The following is an 18,165-nucleotide window of genomic DNA, read 5'->3' as shown; positions in this document are numbered from 1 at the left end:
ACACAGACACTGGAGCGATGGTAGAAAGCACAGATACAAACAGCAAAAAGACCTCCATCACTTTCACATTTAAAGGGATTTCTCCTTCATTTATAGGTGTAACTTACCAGCACTTCTGAGGTACGATTTACCACAAACCCCAGAAGCCTGTTGAAATGACCAGCGGACTTCTGGGCGGATTCCAGAAACCCTTATAGATTTTCCGCCGTGCAGGCTTTTGCAGAAGATCAAAATCTTTATTTTCTTTTTTTGTCTTTGAAGTTTTAACAACACGGCTGCGACAGACGGACAGCTGAGCAAACGACAGGTCGTATCTCAGTATCAACAAGGTAATTATGTGGGAAAAGATGGATTACGTCTCTGCGCTGCTCCGTTCAGCTTGTTGAAAAATTGAAGCAGCTAAACATCAATGACACAAGGAGAAACCCTTTATGAATCTGTGGCTCTGAGCTGGGATTTGTGTGAACTTTATTTATGGATTTCCTGCATGATGATGGAATAAAGGCAGAGAAAAGTTGTGAGATGGATCACCGCAGTCTGATGTTTCCCACTCACTTCAGTGCTGAGGATGAAATTTCAAGCAGCATTTTCTTCTCTATCTGTATTCACTACACCGGCGCTCTTTATGATTGGGAACATTGTTTGCATTCAGAGTTTCACCATTCCTTCATTATCTGAAGCGGCCCGACATGATTATTTGCCTGCTAGCCTAATGATCACTGACTTGGCAACAGCACTTATACATACTCAGGTGTTTTATAAAAGCATCGAAGTTATTGATAGTGTCCCTAATGCAGTGGGGAAAGCTGGGCAGGCGGATGATGTGTGCGCTCGCTTCTGAATTTAAATTAGGGCTCCAGTGTAAGTAATTGCTTTGTGTGATTCATGCCAGCATCATGCATTTGGCTGACATGAGTGAAATGCAAGTGATTTAACCCTGCTTAATTCAACAGTGTGTTGTAACTTGCAGTTTTTCACTGGCGTTTACTTATTTGCTGTCCTGACGATGAAGTGACTGCTGATGACAAAGCAGAACCTTTTACCATTATATGTGTCTGAGAGATGGTTTAATGCATCATGCATATAAATTAAGCATGAAAACTTTTGAACGATTTAAGTACTCGTACACTTCTGAATTGTCACTGCAACAAAAACAAGCCTGAATCATTTTCTCACATATCACGGTCTGAATGTTATTATTTTGCAGGTTTCTTTGGAAATAAGAAGCTTTAACCTCTTACGACCAGAGCTCTTGTTTGATATACCTCTTTGCTATTTGGGCTTATAGCAGAATTAACTACTGTGGTAAAAATTTGATGTCCACACGTCTAAAGACCTACTGCTCATGTCTTTCTGGAATTCTGATATATAAATCCACTCCTGTGTTTTGTTTTTAAAGTGAAAGGTTTTTCATGATAAAGTATGTCCGTAGATGTTGTGCTGTGTATCAAAACGTTCAGGTAACACAGCAATTTGGGAATGCTATCAGAACCAAACATGAAAGCTGCAAACAACTTAACAGAGTGAGTTCAAGGATCCTGAAAGAACCTCACAGACGTGGAGAAACTAAACTCCGTTGGATAGGAAGGATACTTTCTTTTTTTAAATGCAAAAAAGAAAAACCTCAATATGCATCACTTTTATGCTCTGTTACACATTTGGCCAGAGGTCTTGTGCAATGCTTCTGCAGTGTTTGAGTTCAAACCAGTTACAGAAAAAGATGAGGCCTTGACTTCCTGTTTTCAGACATGAAGTTGGGCAGGAACGTGGCTCGGACCTTTCTGGATTACTACAAACTGAGCAACCTCATCAAGGACAACAGGCCACTTCATATTCAGAGGTACAACCGCGTATCACACACAACATCCTAGTCATGTCTGTATCTAGAAATCTATTTGCATTAGTCTAAGCTAATGTTTTTAATGGTAATTAATGTTTTGTTTCCAGCTCCGAAGGGGGGTCCCCAACAGCCAACAGCACTGCTGCAAAGGCTATGAGTGTTGGCAGAGACACAACGGACAGAAGAAAGGAGGCAAATCAAAATGCCAGACACTAGGAAGAGCAGCACATATAAGGCATTTCCATCTGTGACTGGAGGATTCCTCACAAGTTACCCCATTTATGAGCTCCACATTGACTCGGCTTTCGTGGCAGTTTTTGTGAAATCTGTAACACTGACATGACTTGTATTCAGTCAGAGCATTTTCCCATCTGCACCATTAAAATGTGGAGGAACACAAACTGGGTTATTAATTTAAATTCCACATGATGCCTTTGTTTGGCAGCTTGTTGCTGTAAATATATGCGCAATGACTTATATTATTTTCATCTTTGTGGTCACTATAACGTCTCATTAAACATCCCATTGAAGTATGTGTTACTGTTGAATGTCAATGAAATAAAGCCTGTTACTAGGAACTAATAAAATCAAGATTAGTCACATTTTTTAAAATGTGTTATGTTTACATTTTTTACTTTGCATATTTGTTGTGTAACTGCATGTGTTGTAATTTAATCTGCTGGGGCAACAGGAACACAGTATGTCAGAAGAGGGCAGCAACAAGATCCAGTTACTTAATATTTGTTAAAATGTTTCAGAGTTGTGTCACTGATGAGTCTTAATTTTGCTTGAGGGTTGCTACAACAATTTAACCACTCTGGGCTGCATTCATTTAGGGTTTTCTGTGTGTGTGTGTGTTTTTTAAATTAAATTATATACATTTATTCCCCATTAGTGGTAGCTTTATGCTTGTCAGAAAGACTCAAAGTCATTTATGTATTTATAAATATCACTTTTTTTAAATATACTGTTAAACTGAGTAAATTATTTTTCTTTTGTTTGGATAATATTTTTGTCCCGGTCATATCATGCTGCCTTCACTTCACTTCCGGTTTGTGAGCGGGAAAGTCCAGAAGAAGCTCACAACTGCGCTTGCGCAGGCGTCAACACGGACCCGACTTGTGATTTGTTAATTTTGAGTCACGTGACAGGATATCGCTCGGTCGCTGCTTGGCTGCTATGACAACAAAGTTTAAAAATCGTGTTAAATGGAAATGAGAAAGAGGAGTTCAGGGTCTAAAAAGCCCTCAAAGTATCTTAAATGCACCGTCTACGTAAACATCCGGTCTGTAAGTACATCTTCATGCCTTTCAGGCACAAAGCTAGCTTTTGAAATTCCTTTATCTTCCCAAAACAACCACTAATTTCTTCCTATCGTTGGTTGGTTGTACTAGGAAAGAGTCTCTGCATTTAAAAAAATAATAAAAGTTTATCTTAATTTTAAATTGATGTTTTTTTTACTAAACTCTATTTAAAAAAATTTTCAAATGATCTGAACCTAGATTTGAGATTGATTTCAAAGCCAAATTATTACACGAATCTGCCAATTTCCCTTCTATTTCACTCCATAAATCGATTAATAAAAATGCTGCACTCCTGTTAGAGTAAAATTGTGCTTATGAATCTTTATTTTTCCTGATATTTGTACTGTTTATAGTTTCGTCCCAGTTACTGAAATGTTTTTCTTCTTTTCCACATATACACAATATAAACCATATTCATTTTTCACGTGAAGTTCTCTGCAGCTTGTTGATCAACTTTATTGTGTTGGAACAGTCATTGTGTTTTGTGAAAGTGATCAGTTTTGTCTTTCCACTGCTCCCATACGGGGCGCTGCAGCAAATCATTTTCCTGTCCTCATCATCCTCCTCAATGACACCATCCACCCTCATGTCATCCTCCTCTACATCCATGAACCTCTTCCTCTTTTCTGGCAGCCCCAAGCTCATCATCCTTCCACCAGCATCATCACTGTTCTTCCTCTCAATCTGCTTCCCTGCATTCATCTCCAAAACATCTACCAGGACCGGTCCCTCTGGTGGATTCATTCCTGATCCTGTCCATCCTGGTCACTCACAAAAAGAAGCTCAACATCTTCATCTCTGCCAAAAGTCTTCTACACCTTTCCTTTCATCACATCTTGAAATCTGCCTCCACCCACTCCGATCTGCTTGCAGACACGTCTTCGCCTCTTTCCCGCTCTCTCTGTTCTGGACTGTTGACCTGAAATACTTCAATACCTCCAGCGTCTTCATCCCTGCTCCCTGTAACCTGACCGTTCCGTTCGAGTTCCTCTCATTTTCGCTCCGTCTGGCTGCATCTGACCTTCATTCCTCTCCTTTCCTCTTTAGCTGTTCCTCCACCTTCTCCCTGCTCTCACCACAGACCATAGTTTCAACTGGAAGTGTCATGATTCACGAAAATTCCTGTCATGTTTACATCATCTACGTACAAATAATTATATTTCTTTACAGTTGGAGTTTACAGCCTAGTTTGTGTCTTAAACATCTCAATTGTTGCTTTAATATAAAACAAATCTACATCTTATTTTGAAATAAAAACATATTTGGAAGAAAAGAAATTAAGCGGCAGAAAACGAAACCCGCTACACTCTTTTCAGGTCACCTGTCCAGGTGTGCTTCTGGAAAATAAGAGCGACATCTACCTGAGCGTGTGCATCATGGGACAGCGCAGAACAACAGCATCTTTTCCTCCACTTTTCCCTGTGCTGCTCCAGTCCAAACTGACTTTTGAAAAGGTGAGATCGGTGCAGATGCATCAGGGATGAAGCCCTGCTGGTGGCATGAAGGTGTGGATGCAGCACATCCACTCACAGATTCATCTTAGCTTTTGCTGTGCTAATCCTGCTCCTTTTTGAGATTCTCAGATGGACTTCTAGCTACTTAAGGTGTATAAATCACTTTGGTGGTTTGTCTTAATCTTTTGCCGTAGAATTTTCTCAGAACCTTTTGAACTTCCAAATCCTCCTCCACAGACACGGACTCCACAGTTTGACATTCATGAAATGATTGATTCACTTTGTCCCAGACTTTCTCAGGCGTTGTTGACCCCGCTGATGTAGCTGACCTCCTGGAAGGTAAGTGGCCTTTTGGGATTTGCCGCCTCATGTTTTAGTCCTGGATCTTTTTCTGTGCGAGCTTATTAGCGGCGATATTGACACCTCGCTGTTTGTTTGTCCTGTCTTTACTCCAAGGTGACACAACATCTTTTCAGCTGATTCAGTTGGTCTCTCCAGGTGTGTTTCATTTTTAGTTCTTTAATTTTTTGATCTCGAAATGTTTTTGTGTGCCAGTTTTTTCCACTTATGTCTGCGTATCGGTTCTAGAGGCGCAGATTCTAGCCACGATGGAGGAGCGCAGCAGAGATTTCTTGTTCCCCCCTCCCAGGCTGATCTCCACCAAAGGTGCATGGAGAGAAGTTCTGTTGAAAAGATCCCCCTCTTTTCCTGTGAGCTCCTCTCTGTTTGCTAATGAATATAATAATATTCATTAAATAATAATGAAACATTTTGGGTGTTGATGTCGTAGCAGAGTCCGCAGCTTGTAAACAAATCTTTCTCAGAATTCCTGAATCATCGTTTGTTCTCGGAGTAAAAATGTTCACCATTAAATAGATTAGTAGTTTAGATTCATATTGATATTTTATTCATTTGAAAATTGTCCCACAAAATGCGTAAACCCTAATTCTTCCTTTTTTCTGGTCTGCACTTGGATAATAATTTTCATGGAAAGAGTTTGTTTGCACAAATAAATCAAAAAAGACACCTCAGTTAAAAACCATGAATTAGAAGCCAAACTGTAAGTTATGTTTCCTCACAACCTTAAACTAAAGCAATCTAAGAGTTTTTGAGTAAAAAAAAAACTCTATTAATGATACATTTGACATTTTAGGTATTTGAAAATTCATAAAAACATAAATATGTTTGCGTAAAATGTTTTTGAATCTTAAATGTAATAACTTGTCACTCAGCATACATATAAAAAAACAGACCCAAACCACTGATGGCTCCTTTAAATGGCTTTAAATGAATATTTCTTAGGCGTAAAATAAATGTGAATAGAAACCTCTATAATATATGTCCTCCATCATGAGAAAAATGCCACAAGAACATGTTAAAAGCATGGAAAACACATTTTATTGGAGTGGGTCTTTATTCTGAAATCTTTTGAAGAATCACCAACAAATGTGAAAACATTACATTTCCATTTTGCCAACTGTAGGTGTAGAAAAGCGCAAATATTGTGATTATTTTACACAACTGAAAACGGACCTGTCAGAAATCAGAAATCCCTTTACTGGCATTGAAGCACAACAACAAAGGTGATGCCTTCCAGCTGTTTAGAGAATATACAAAAAAATGACATCCAAGTTAAATGTAAAATAAAAAAATATGTCAAGTCAGAATGTGTGCATCTACTGCACTTCCTGTGCCAGATACTGCACATGTTTGATATGAAATAGATGTCTCAGTGTTTGATTTATTTCAAGTATTCATTGTAGATAATACAATAAAAAAAATCACACAGATTCATCAAACTCATAATAGAAAAATGCATTGATTAAAAAAAACAAAGACAAATTTAGTCCCATTGAAAATAGTGATCATTAACTAAGTTCAAGTAGAACTTGACTTTTTTTAGGGATATATATATATTTATGAGTTAATAACATGTTTTTAAGGCTAAAAAATGTTAGTTGACTGAGTTTGATTTCGTATTGTATACTTTAAAGGTCAGTGTTAAGAAGTACAAATAGCTTGGAGATGCAGCCTTTAAAGAAATAATCAATAAAAATTTGAAAGTTTGAAAAATTTCTATGAAAATTGAGCTTTTGGGAGGGAAAATATAAGATACATGCAGTAATTGTGAATGCAGAGTAAAAGACGTTTCTCCACATTTTGAGTTAAATTTCTTGTTACTTTTGATGTGAGCAGACAGAAGATTCTCCTTTAATCTCTGTGTGTTTTGTCTGCAGGACTAAAACTTCCCAGACAAATGTTTGGTCTTTAGGGAAGATGGCTTTTCCTTTGATGAAGTGTGTTTTCCGTTGATCCCCATCCTATTTTCTCCTCTCGTTCTGCCCCTGCCTCCTTCTGCAGGTTCCTCTTCCAGCCTCCCTCCTGTCCTCTGAGGCACATTTAAACGCCTTTAAACACCGCTCCCTTTCACAGATGCTTTTATGTGTTTGTTGTGTTTTTGAGGCCTGCATAGCAATTTCACGTGTCTCTCTCCAAATGCCACATTATTTAAACATCACTGGAGCTTTTCTTTCTCCCACAATTTGTTTTTCTCGACTCGGGCAAATTGAAGATTTGCGGCCGAGAATGGATGCTCCACGCAGCGCTTTTATCTGTGCTTTTGTCTTCATCTCCCTGCTGAAGGTGCTGTGTTTGCTCTATTGTCCCCCATCCCTCTAGGGAATCTCCCCCAGAGTGGAGTTTACCACAACATCAATCATGGAGGGGAGTGACGGAGCAGACGCCGCCTCACCTGTGAGTCTGTCTACGCGCTTCATCCCTCAGAGCTCTTTACCTTTCTCTCATTCTGGTTTGAATTAGTCGATCTTCATCGTCATGCAACCAGCTGAAGCTCTGAAAGCTGGCCGTTAATAACTGGCATCGCTCGCCATCACATTTCCACCATACATAATACTTTCTGTTGTTGCCATGGCTACTGCATCCATTAGCCCATCCATACTGAAAGTGTTTCAAGGGTATCTGTTGTCTCCTTGTGTGGGTAATGATGTAGAAGAGGATCAGGGATGTTGACGGTCAGACAATTCTTTAAAGTCAGTCAGCTATGGAATTAGTCATCTGTGTAACTGTTTGAGTCAAAGTAATCTCATTACTTTAAAATACAATTTTGTTAGGAACCAAAGTGTATTCCACGGTTGCCATCTTTTGATTTTTCTTTTTCTGCTTTGCATTAATCTAGGGTTGCAGGGTTGCGCTGTGGTTTAGTGGTTTGCCCTATTGTCTCACACTGAGAAGTCCCTGGTTCAAATCCTGGAATTCAGGGTTGTGGTTTTTTCCAGGTTTCCTCCCACAGTCCAGAAATATGCTTTATAGGTTAAGTCTTATAGCTCTACCTACATTTTGAGAAATGTCCACGTATGAAATGTCGGTCTTCCATGATCCGTGCATGTTCTACGTGATTCATGTTTTTCTTGCGTTTGTCATCCGTCGATGTCCGTCGAGGGTTTCGGGCGACGGGGCTTCCCGTGAATTCAGTTTTGAGATGTTCAAAATTTTTGGCCAGTTGAAAAGAACAGTTTTTATGTAGTTTCTGCACAATTTTTACGTACACCCGATGCAGTTGTACCCGATTTTTTATTTTTTTTTTTTTTGTAAGACGCATACACAAATGTGTGTCTTTCCACGAACGTTCCACGTATGTCTAACGGATTTTTCACGCATGAACCACAGATGTGTAACTTTTATATCACCTATACGGCGCACATATCACGTTCAATTTACATAACTGAAGGCACGAATCACTAATTGATGCACGTAAACAGAGCAAGCATGAACCAGCACGGTTCATGCTGGTTCACATGTTCTATGGTTTATTCATACATTCAGTGGTTTTAATGTGGTGTGTTACATCTGCTCTGGATTGCCCCCAGGTATGAAAGTGAGTTTGTGTCCCAGTGGCGAGCTGTCCAGCGTGTCCCCCCAGGAAATATGACATACCGTATTTTCCGGACTATAAGTCGCACCGGAGTATAAGTCGCACCAGCCCAAAAATGCATTATAAAGTAGAAAAAAACACAGATAAGTGGACTATAAGTCGCATTTTAACTTTCACAACCTTATATGACACAATCATAGCAGACTGTTTATCTAATAATTTCACAGTAATTTTTTCTCAAACTTATTTATTTATTCCTTTCATGAAGCATCATTGGCCAACTAATACTCAGTTTTCATCCCGTATTTGTAGAAACAGTTTTCACTTTTATTGCATTTCTGAATCGAAATCATTGGAAAATAGAATATTATGTTCTTAGCCTTCAAGATCTTACTGTAAAAAAAAGGTTTGCTGATTCTCTGAGTCACTTAACATACTCTTAACACTTAACATACCTCATACATCAAATTGACCCAGGAACATCATCTCTGTTCCTCACAAATGAAAATAACAGGAGGGTTAACAATGTATTTATTTCAATTTATTTCTAATATAAGTCGCTGCGGAGTATAAGTCGCACCCCTTGCCAAACTATGAAAAAAAGTGCGACTTATAGTCCGGAAAATACGGTAACTTATATACGGCACATTATTCCAACAACTATAGAAAATAATGTTCAAGGCAAACTTTCCCCATCCTTTTGCGTGTGATCTTCTCCACACAGAGCTGCGTTGATCCAAACACAACGCTGCAGTAACCGGCGTCGTTTGTTTGGATGGGATGTCAGTGACAGCGCAGCAGATTGTCAGATTGTTACGCAATGGCCCCTCAGAGGGACGTCTGCGTCGGAGCGCCGCTGCGGCTGTCACGCCGTAGGATTTCTCCATTTTCTCTCTCTTACCAGCCTAATAGCTCCTTAGCAGATCCATGCCCAGCCTGCTGACAAACCGTGTTGTGTGTTGTGTTTTATGTTGGGTTGCAGCAAAATCCACCAATCAACTGGTTTCCATGAAGCAAGCTGAGAAATCTGAGCTCGCTCTTCCCCACATGCCCAAGCTTTGTCAGCCTTATATTGCATTTTTATCATTTTAAAAGCTCCATTTTTTTCTTAAAAACCTTTGGATTTTAGATAAAATAGTCACACACAGATTTATAAAAAATAAAAATAAAAAACTGATTTAAAGCGTTTGTTTCTCATTTTAAATTAAAAGCACTGATCTAAAAGTTTGTTATGGATTTTTACAAAGATTCCTCCCGCCTGTACAGTATTTCTACGATTGTGAACTCTGCAGTTTATCAAAGTGTTGGTCTTTAACATGAAACCCATTTGTAAAATCCCAGATAATCCCGTTAGTCCAGCCACAGAGGTGGTGGGAAGAAAAGCAGAAGGAAGACGGTGGAGGATCGGCAGCAGCAGCGTTTACTCATCTTAATTCCAGTTTATCAGATTATTGTCAAATGCCAGCTTTGATGATGACTTATTCATCGCTTAGTTTCTCTTAAAAATAGTTTTAATGTGGCGTGATTTGCCTAATTAGCATTTAGATTATCTGGCTTTTGCAGCCGGGCAGTGGCTCTTTATCATATTAGACTGGAGATGGCCATCAAATGCAATTAACATTTTATCTTAACTTATTTATCCCCGGTTGGCATTACCTGCAGGAAGTGGGATATCGCACGGCAGAATGATGTTAGCGGCCATTAAAGTTATTGAAGTCCTGCCCTGTGGCTGCTGAGGACGAATCAGCTGACGGTTTTTCCAGAATGAGAGCCGAAAATTTTTATGTTGGAACAAACTGACGCCAGCTGAACAGTGTGAAGAGCTGAGATGTTATGCCTTTGGTCATAACTGCCCTCACGGGCTGTCTGAAGGGGGGAAAATGGGCAAACCTGTATGGGGCAAAACCTCAGGGGTCGTAGGTCGCTCAGTAAACCCGTAGTTTTCCGTGAGCATGCTGTGGGCAGCAGGTCGTAGAGAACACCTTCACAACACCTAAGGGTAAAGTAGGTGAGCTGCAGGGGTGTTGTGCAGGTTTTTCCCAAATCCTGCAGACCTACCAAAGAGCCTGTTAGTGCTGCTCACATGATATAACACAACATAACAGCTCCTGGCTGTTAGAATTCAGGAAATTAGACTGTAGTTTGTGTGTTTGTCCTATGGGTGTCCTGTTGACACTTCTGCGTCACATGATCCTGATTTCCACTGAGCGCTTCGGTCTGGTCCGGTTTAGAATGGTCCAGGCAATCCAGGTGAGCGTTTCCACTCAAAGTTGGAGCGTCACGGCGCTTGCGGGGTGTAGACCGATTGTGTAACTTTGTGCCATAGTAGAAAAAGTGAAGCTATCAACCACAACAATGAATAGAATAGAATAATCTTTATTTCTATAGCACTTTTCCCAGAATGAATCACAAAGTGCTTTACAAAGAGCATAAAATCATATCAAAACACAAAAAAGTAATAAAATACAATAATAATAGTAAAACAAAACACAGTAAAACTAAGAAAAACAAGGAATAAAATCAGCTAAAAGCTCTCCTGAATAAAAACGTCTTGACCTGAGATTTCAAACACTCAACGGAGTCGATGTGACGCATTGACAGTGGGAGGGAGTTCCAAAGACGAGGAGCAACGGCTTGAAATGACAGATCTCCTGTAGTCTTAAAGCTGGTTTTTGGAATGCCTAAAATATTCTGGTTGGAAGACCTCAAGGATCAGGCCGAAGAGGATGGGGTGAAAAGGTCAGATAAGTATGCCGGAGCTTGACCACGCAAGGCTCTAAAGAGTAAAAGTAGAATTTTAAAATCAATTTGAAATGTGTGTCCGTTTACTGGTTCCTGTTAAAAGCCTCTTTGCTTCCATTCCATCCGACAGCTCTCTTTTTTTCCGCTCGGCCTTTGGTTCTTCGTGGATAAAAGTCGTTCAATGTTGTTTGAGGGAAGATTGCGGGCGACACAGAGAAATACGCTGGCGCTGGTTTGGCGCTTTCTTTTGCCGTAATGACCTTCCACCAATCAACGGCTTTCATGACAATAGCGCCGCCATAACTGGTCTTTTTCATTTTTCTTCAGACCTACAACCAACAGAGGCCCAAAAATGGTACAGTTCAGTCCGGCTTAATGGGTCCCTTTTCTATCAAAATACCGGACTGGACCGTACCGCTCAGCGGAAACTAGGCTATGCACATCCGCTAGCATTTGCATGCAGTCAGTAAGAAGCTAGTCCTCACACCTTACTAACGTCCAGTGTGGCGTGAGGACACCGTACGACAGCATCCCCTGTACGCCATAAGTGCAAGCAACTTGTATAAACTTTTTCTAATACTTCATGATACACTTACGACGCCAACAACTATGGTACGTTCCATTTTCCTGTTGTCCCTTGAGGCCCTGTGCACCATTCCCAAACATAAAATACGGGTCGATTCCTGTACGGGTGCTGTCAGACCCGAGGCTTCAGGTGATGAGTAGATGAACCCGTCACAACGCTTAAACACTTTGTGTGCTTCACAGACCTCCTGTCCGTCCCCGGTGAGGCTCTCTTTGGCTCAAACCAGCCGGTCCTCACCAGCCTGTGGAAAAGGACCGGCCTTCAAAGGTAGGAGGCTAAAAACACAGGCCAGAATCACAAACTCACGGATAAAAATGAACACACAGACGTCGTCTTTCATCTGCAGCTCACCAGAGTCTTCCAGAAAATGCGAAGGGCAGAAAACGCACCGAAGCTGCTGGTTACCAACAGCCCACAGTGGCTTCAAGGGCACGAACCCCGTCCCCGTACACACACCGCAAGATGTGCCAGCTCTCTGAGGACGCTCGGCAGCGACTCGCCCACCTCCAGCTGGGGCCGCACCGCTTCATGAAGGAGACTAAGCTCCAGCCGCCCTTCCTGGTTGGTGTCGTCAGCCACGGCGCTTAAGCCGGGGGCCGCTGCAAATTCATGTTGAAACCTCAACATTTTTCTGAATCATCACATTCCGTGTAGCAGGGATTAGAGGGAACTCCATGAATTAGTTGATAATTAGCATAAAATGATTGTTTGTGAGGAAGTGGATACTCATTTTAGACATTTAAACAGGTTCTTGTCCTCATTTGTTCGATTGTAGCTTCTACAATTAGATAGATTGTTCTTTTACTTTCTTTTTTTAAGGTAGACTCTGCTGTGGTGAAGGTCCAGCAGCCTCCAGAAGCCTTGTCAGAGGAGAGAGAGAGAGAGAGAGAGAGAGAGAGAGAGAGAGAGAGAGAGAGAGAGAGAGAGAGAGGAGAGAGAGAGAGAGAGAGAGAGAGAGAGAGAGAGAGAGAGAGAGAGAGAGAGAGAGAGAGAGAGAGAGAGAGAGAGAGAGAGAGAGAGAGAGAGAGAGAGAGAGAGAGAGAGAGAGAGAGAGGAGAGAGAGAGAGAGAGAGAGAGAGAGAGAGAGAGAGAGAGAGAGAGAGAGAGAGAGAGAGAGAGAGAGAGAGAGAGAGTTTCCTTATTTCTATTTTCTCATTTCATTTCTGTGCCAAAGCTGGATGCAGTTTTCTATAAATATTTGATTAAAAGCGTTATTTGTGATTGGGGGGGTTCTTTTTGGTTAAATCAAAGATCCCAAATCCTGGTAGAGAAAATAACTTTTTTGAGAATTTTGAGGCGCCTGAGATGATGCTACTAAACGGAGACTGATGTTCTGTGTGATTTTAGCCTAAATGTGAATATTCAGATATTCCAGTGTGGACTTGATATTCGTTTAATCTAGAATTTTCACTTTTTTTAATGATATTTTAACACATATTTATTTGTTTCATGTCTTTTAGCCAAGTTGTACTGTTTACGAGTGTTTTCTCCCCCTTAGCCGGGGTGTTTGTGTCTATACTGACACCCCGGCCAACAGGACGACGGGGCAGACGGCGCCTTCTGGGTTCTCTCTTCAGCTTTTTTCTTTACTCATTTCTCTCTTACTTGTGTTTGTGTATTTTACTGTGCGGGGCTTATTTAATTATTTTATGGCATGAATGTGGATTGGTATTTTTTCTGCATTCTTGTTTGTTTTCATGCACAGCACCTTGAGCTGTTTTATTTACATGAAAGGAGTTAGGGCTGCACGATATGAGGAAAACTCGCAATATGAGATATTAGTGATCAATTTTACGACAATGATATAACTTGCGATAAATGTACAAATAACAAAAACAACGAAAACATTTTTTTTTCACTGCAAACGTTTAATTTAAATAAGAGTCAAAATACCTTCAATTATTCTCCAAATGACCCTCATCTAACTAAGAGGGCAACATCTAACATAAGGGCTCCATCTGATTGGTCAAATGCTTAAAGGGATTTATTCCATTCATGAAATAGTTCAAGTTGCCATAAGATTGTTTTAGCACGTTTAAGGTTTACCATTTATAGCGATTTTTACTGACTTTTGCGATGTGGATATTGCAAAGCTTGAAATTGCAATAACGATAAATTTGTGATGTATAGGGCAGGCCTAAAAGGTGCTATATAAATCAAATGAATTTGAATTTGGCGTGTGGAGCAGGTTCCTCGCTGCCGTAACGCCTCAGTGGCGGGAACTCCTTCCTCATCCTCAGGACTTCATAACAGTCGACTTCCTCGCTTCCTCAGCCTTTCAGCAGGTCACACAGGTCAGTCTGGATTATTTACTAAAACCAGTCCAAATGTAAAGTTAAACTTGGTGAATAAAAAATGTAAAAGCAACTAACATATACAGATGTTCCTATCAGCTTTCTTTGTGTTAAACCCTTTTCTTGCCATCGTTTGTGACAGATTATCACTGAAACTAGTTTTTTGAGATATTGGCATGAATTTATTAAGGAAAAATGCAGAAATGGACACGGATGGACTCTGCAGTGTGTTTTCACCACAACTCTGTTTGTGTAGACGCGTCTCTTCTGGGGAGTTACAGACCAAGAGCTGACAGAGTAAGTTTTCTTAGTGTTTTTCTACATATCTTATAAAATATGAAGATTATTGCTCTCATATCAGGCTAATAAGGGCTTCAGATAATCCTACAGACACACCTGAATCCGTCTGTTCCATATTTATGAACACAATATTTAACTGTGTTTCACAGAACACAATGAAAGTGGATACTCATTTTAGACATTTAAACAGGTTCTTGTCCTCATTTGTTCGATTGTAGCTTCTACGATTAGATAGATTGTTCTTTTACTTTCACTTTGTTTTTTTAAGGTAGACTCTGCTGTGGTGAAGGTCCAGCAGCCTCCAGAAGCCTTGTCCGCACGCATCAGAAGTCCTGTGGGAGGCTCAGCTTCGGCCCGCCTGGCCGGGTGGGACGGCAAACGTTCTTCAGACGCCAGCGGCCTCAGAGACAGGTAAACGCCATCAGCTGTTTTTAGGAATCCAACCCTCTGGGAGTTAGGTCCTAAACGAACACGGACCAGGAAGCAGCCAGCAGGAGAAATCGTTGCATCGTTATGCTTTATCAATGAGGGGTTTTAGTCAGCAGTTTATGGTGTTTTATTACGTCCCACGACGTAGAAAGATGTGTTTTTTGTGGCATTTTCTAATTTTGGAGGTCATTCAAAAAGAAAACTGCATTTCTGAGTATTTCTTTATTCCAATTGTTGTGAATCAGGAAAAAAGGCGGTTGGACAAAGATCTTGTTTATAGGGTAGAAAACACGCTGGGCGAGCCACAGGCTCCATTCTGATCCTCCACCTGCAGACTAACACATCCATGAACGTCTTTGTTTTCCTCGTCTGACCTGGAATCTGGATCAGAACCGTGCGGTTGGTTAATGTTAGGTTGGGGTGTGAGGCACCGTGAGCAAGCGGGCAAGCATGGAAACAGAGATCTCTCAGTAACGGGAAGGAGTAGGGGGCTGTTCTGCGCCAACAGTCCTGCCAACAGCTCAGAGGTGAGTTTGTGATGAACTCCTGCCGCTCTGCAGAAACTATGTCCTAGAAAACATCACAGGTTTTTGATATTGGCTAAAAAAAACGACACAATCATAATCAAATGACCACCGGGAAGGCTTTAAAAATGGAATATACGATGATCAGAGGGGGACTTAAGCAGAAAAGTCTTGAATTCAATGATAAAGTGGGAAATCGGAGGAAAAACGTCCACTTTAGGGCAGTCTGACTGCAGCAAAGCAAAACAAAAAAAGGAGTCTAATCCCCCTTTTCTTTTTTCTTGTGGCGTTTGTCCTAAATTTGTTGCGATCCATCTGTGTAAATCCCTTGTGTTTGCCCAGAAGATCTGGAAGACAAAAGAGTCACCTGTCTGTCTGAGATCCCGCGTACAGCAAATACATGGAAAGCCGATGTGCTGTTGGGCACGGCTGCCGCTGCCGCCCGCTCCGCCACGGACGCATCCAATCTTTAATTTTGATCACACTTGACGCGCAGGATGAATTCCCCTCCACCTTTTAAATTACAGAAGCTGATGTCGTGTCATGTTTGTTCATTACTGAGGAAGAAGGCGGCGGGAAGGGAAAACAAGAAGGAAAATGCTATTGATTTGTGTTTCAGCCTGAGACGGATGCGTTTGACCTGATGCTCACTTTAATACGTTCATAGAGACCTTGTCATCCATCACAGCAGCGGCAGCCAGTTCGGCACACCGGTGGGACTGATGGGCCACTTTGTTTGCCTCTGCACCCCCCCCCCCCCATCTGTTCAGTCAACAAGGAAACATTCAAAATCGATAAACAATCTGAAGCTAAAAAGTAAATTGCGGGAAATGAATGATACTTTGCTTCTGATTGGAAAGGAAACAGGATTGACTGGGGGGGGGGGGGGGGGGGGGGGGAATTAGAGCTGTGCTTTTGTAGATTCCCTCTGACTGGGGGGGGGGGCGGCACGCCTGTCCCGGCGTCTTTGGGCCCTAAAGAAAAGGACGGGTGCCGGCGGCGGCATTCGCACCTTAAGCCTCGGAGTCTCAGTCTATTCATGTCTCTGGATGATTCGTCCTTGATGGCTTTTTGAAGCAGCTTGTGAGTTTATCTGATTACAGATGAAGGGCTGTGTTTGTACTCTGCCAGCCACGCAGGCAGCACTTCCATCAGTCGTCACCCCTCACTATCAGCACATAGATGAGGACGACAGTCTTATTTTTGGCTGCATCCGTCCTGACTCTCTGTGGCGATCGGCTGATCCGGCGCTGAAAAAGCACCTTTTTTTCCTCCTCCGTCGACCTTCTTGACTGCAGTTAGGCAGCAAATCAATCGGTAAAATCGGAATAACTGCTTTCAAAAAAGAGCGACTGTCAGATAAAATGTGATCTGTGGATATTGTTTGTCACCTTGACCACTTCTCACATCTTATCCTACAGCGCAGACTAGTGGACAGACCGGATAGCTGTAAACAGGAAATGGAATTCTTCACATTTAGTCAGTTCGTTCATTCAATTATGAGTTTGATGAAAAATATAAGCTGAGGTTGCAAACTGAATCCTAAGGAGTGAGAGGATTCCTGGGGAATTTTTGAGGCGTTTTGTAGAAACAAATAAAGCTGATGAGTCACTAGACTGAGGTCAGGAACCAGATTTTTGTCGAGAGATGCAACAGCTGCTTTGAAGATGCTGCTGGAGGAGAACACAGAAGTTCAGGAGGGGCTGGGTTGTGTCTTTGCAGATCTAGAGAAAGTCCATGACAGGATCCAGAGAGGGGAGGAGCTGGAGGCAGCAGAGATGAAGATGATGAGGATGGATCAGGAATGAATCCATCAGAGGAACAGATCATGGTGGATGTTCTGGAGATCAATGGTTTGAGAGGAAGCTGAGGATGAAGCTACCAGAAAGAGGAAGACCAAAGAGGAGGTTGATGGTTGTAGATGACATGGTGAGAGAAGAGGGTTAGATGGAGGCGGATTATGCACTGTAGCGCCCCCTAAGGAGAGCAGAAGGAAAAAAAAGAACTTTTTTTTTCTTGCACAAAATGTTTTTGTAAGTTAAAGGATAAAAAGTACAAATAAATGCATAATTTTATTTCTTTTTTACTGTAACCCCTGTGCTATCCTAAACACTTTAACATTGGGAGTTGGGTCATCTTTCCACCTTTGGCATGGTAGGGAGAACATGTCAATGGAAGGGGGGGGGGGGGGGGGGGGGTCATCTAAAATAGCACAAGGGTTAGTGCAGAATCATTAGGTCCCTTTTTTAGAGAATCGGCCTGGATTTGAACTCACAACATTCTGGTCTCAGGGTGGACGCTCTACCACGTAGCCACTAATAATGCATTTCTTTGTGCTCCTCAGATTGCACAAAGGTCCGTCCAACTCAGAGCAGATCCACATCAGAGTCCAGAAGCTGCTGCAGACGCACAAGTCCACCTGGAACCACAGCGAGAGCTTTGACCCGTAAGCCGAGCGTCCCGTCAGGACTTTGTCTTCATGCCGACGCACCTGAACTGGTTGATTCGATGCTTCTGCAGCAGCTTAGTCAAATTATTTCCCCTCAATATTCCAGTCACAACTTTGAAAGTGTTTCTGTAACCCTTGTGCTATCCTAGGCACTTTACCATTGGGAGTTGGGTCATCTAGACCCACTAGACAGTGCTCTGAACCTTTTTTCTTCAATGATTTGTGATCTTCACTGGTGTCCATGGATTACATGAAATCTTTCCACCTTTATCCACCTTTGTCATGGTAGGGAGAACACCTCAATGGAAGGGGGGGGGGGGGTCATAGGGCTACAGCAGAAGAAGAATCTGG

The 18,165-nt window shown here is 41.6% G+C and overlaps 2 protein-coding genes across 2 annotated transcripts in view; both read left to right on the top strand.

Annotated features, from left to right (window-relative positions):
* Nucleotides 1-5,366, top strand: part of agbl4 (ATP/GTP binding protein like 4) — a gene marked incomplete in the record, with an annotated part of 251,965 nt that extends 246,599 nt beyond the window's left edge. Inside the window, 6 exon segments of the mRNA XM_023954574.1 lie at nucleotides 1,747-1,840; nucleotides 1,948-3,129; nucleotides 4,461-4,598; nucleotides 4,889-4,937; nucleotides 5,055-5,096; nucleotides 5,187-5,366. Of these exon segments, the coding sequence (XP_023810342.1) occupies nucleotides 1,747-1,840; nucleotides 1,948-2,056 (203 nt within the window).
* An 8,411-nt stretch (nucleotides 5,367-13,777) lies between these two features.
* Nucleotides 13,778-18,039, top strand: LOC101162748. Its single transcript, XM_020702748.2, has 4 exons — nucleotides 13,778-14,112; nucleotides 14,303-14,409; nucleotides 14,681-14,823; nucleotides 17,710-18,039. The coding sequence occupies exons 2-4, from the start codon at nucleotides 14,308-14,310 to the stop codon at nucleotides 17,813-17,815; spliced, it is 351 nt and encodes a 116-aa protein (XP_020558407.1). The 5' UTR covers nucleotides 13,778-14,112; nucleotides 14,303-14,307; the 3' UTR covers nucleotides 17,816-18,039.
* The last annotated feature ends 126 nt before the right edge of the window (nucleotides 18,040-18,165 follow it).

Source organism: Oryzias latipes, chromosome 4 (genome assembly GCF_002234675.1).
Source record: "Oryzias latipes chromosome 4, ASM223467v1".
Lineage (NCBI taxonomy): Eukaryota > Metazoa > Chordata > Actinopteri > Beloniformes > Adrianichthyidae > Oryzias > Oryzias latipes.
The sequence above is the reverse complement of the archived record's forward strand: the minus strand, read 5'-3'. Positions and strand labels throughout refer to the sequence as shown.

Bases quoted from the DNA above. Each gene is read 5' to 3' on its own strand.
- LOC101162748 (XM_020702748.2), top strand. From the start codon at position 14,308: ATGCAGAAATGGACACGGATGGACTCTGCAGTGTGTTTTCACCACAAC. The intron at 14,410-14,680 runs GTAAGTTTTCTT...TGTTTTTTTAAG, and splicing joins ACAGACCAAGAGCTGACAGA to GTAGACTCTGCTGTGGTGAA. The intron at 14,824-17,709 runs GTAAACGCCATC...TGTGCTCCTCAG, and splicing joins GCCAGCGGCCTCAGAGACAG to ATTGCACAAAGGTCCGTCCA.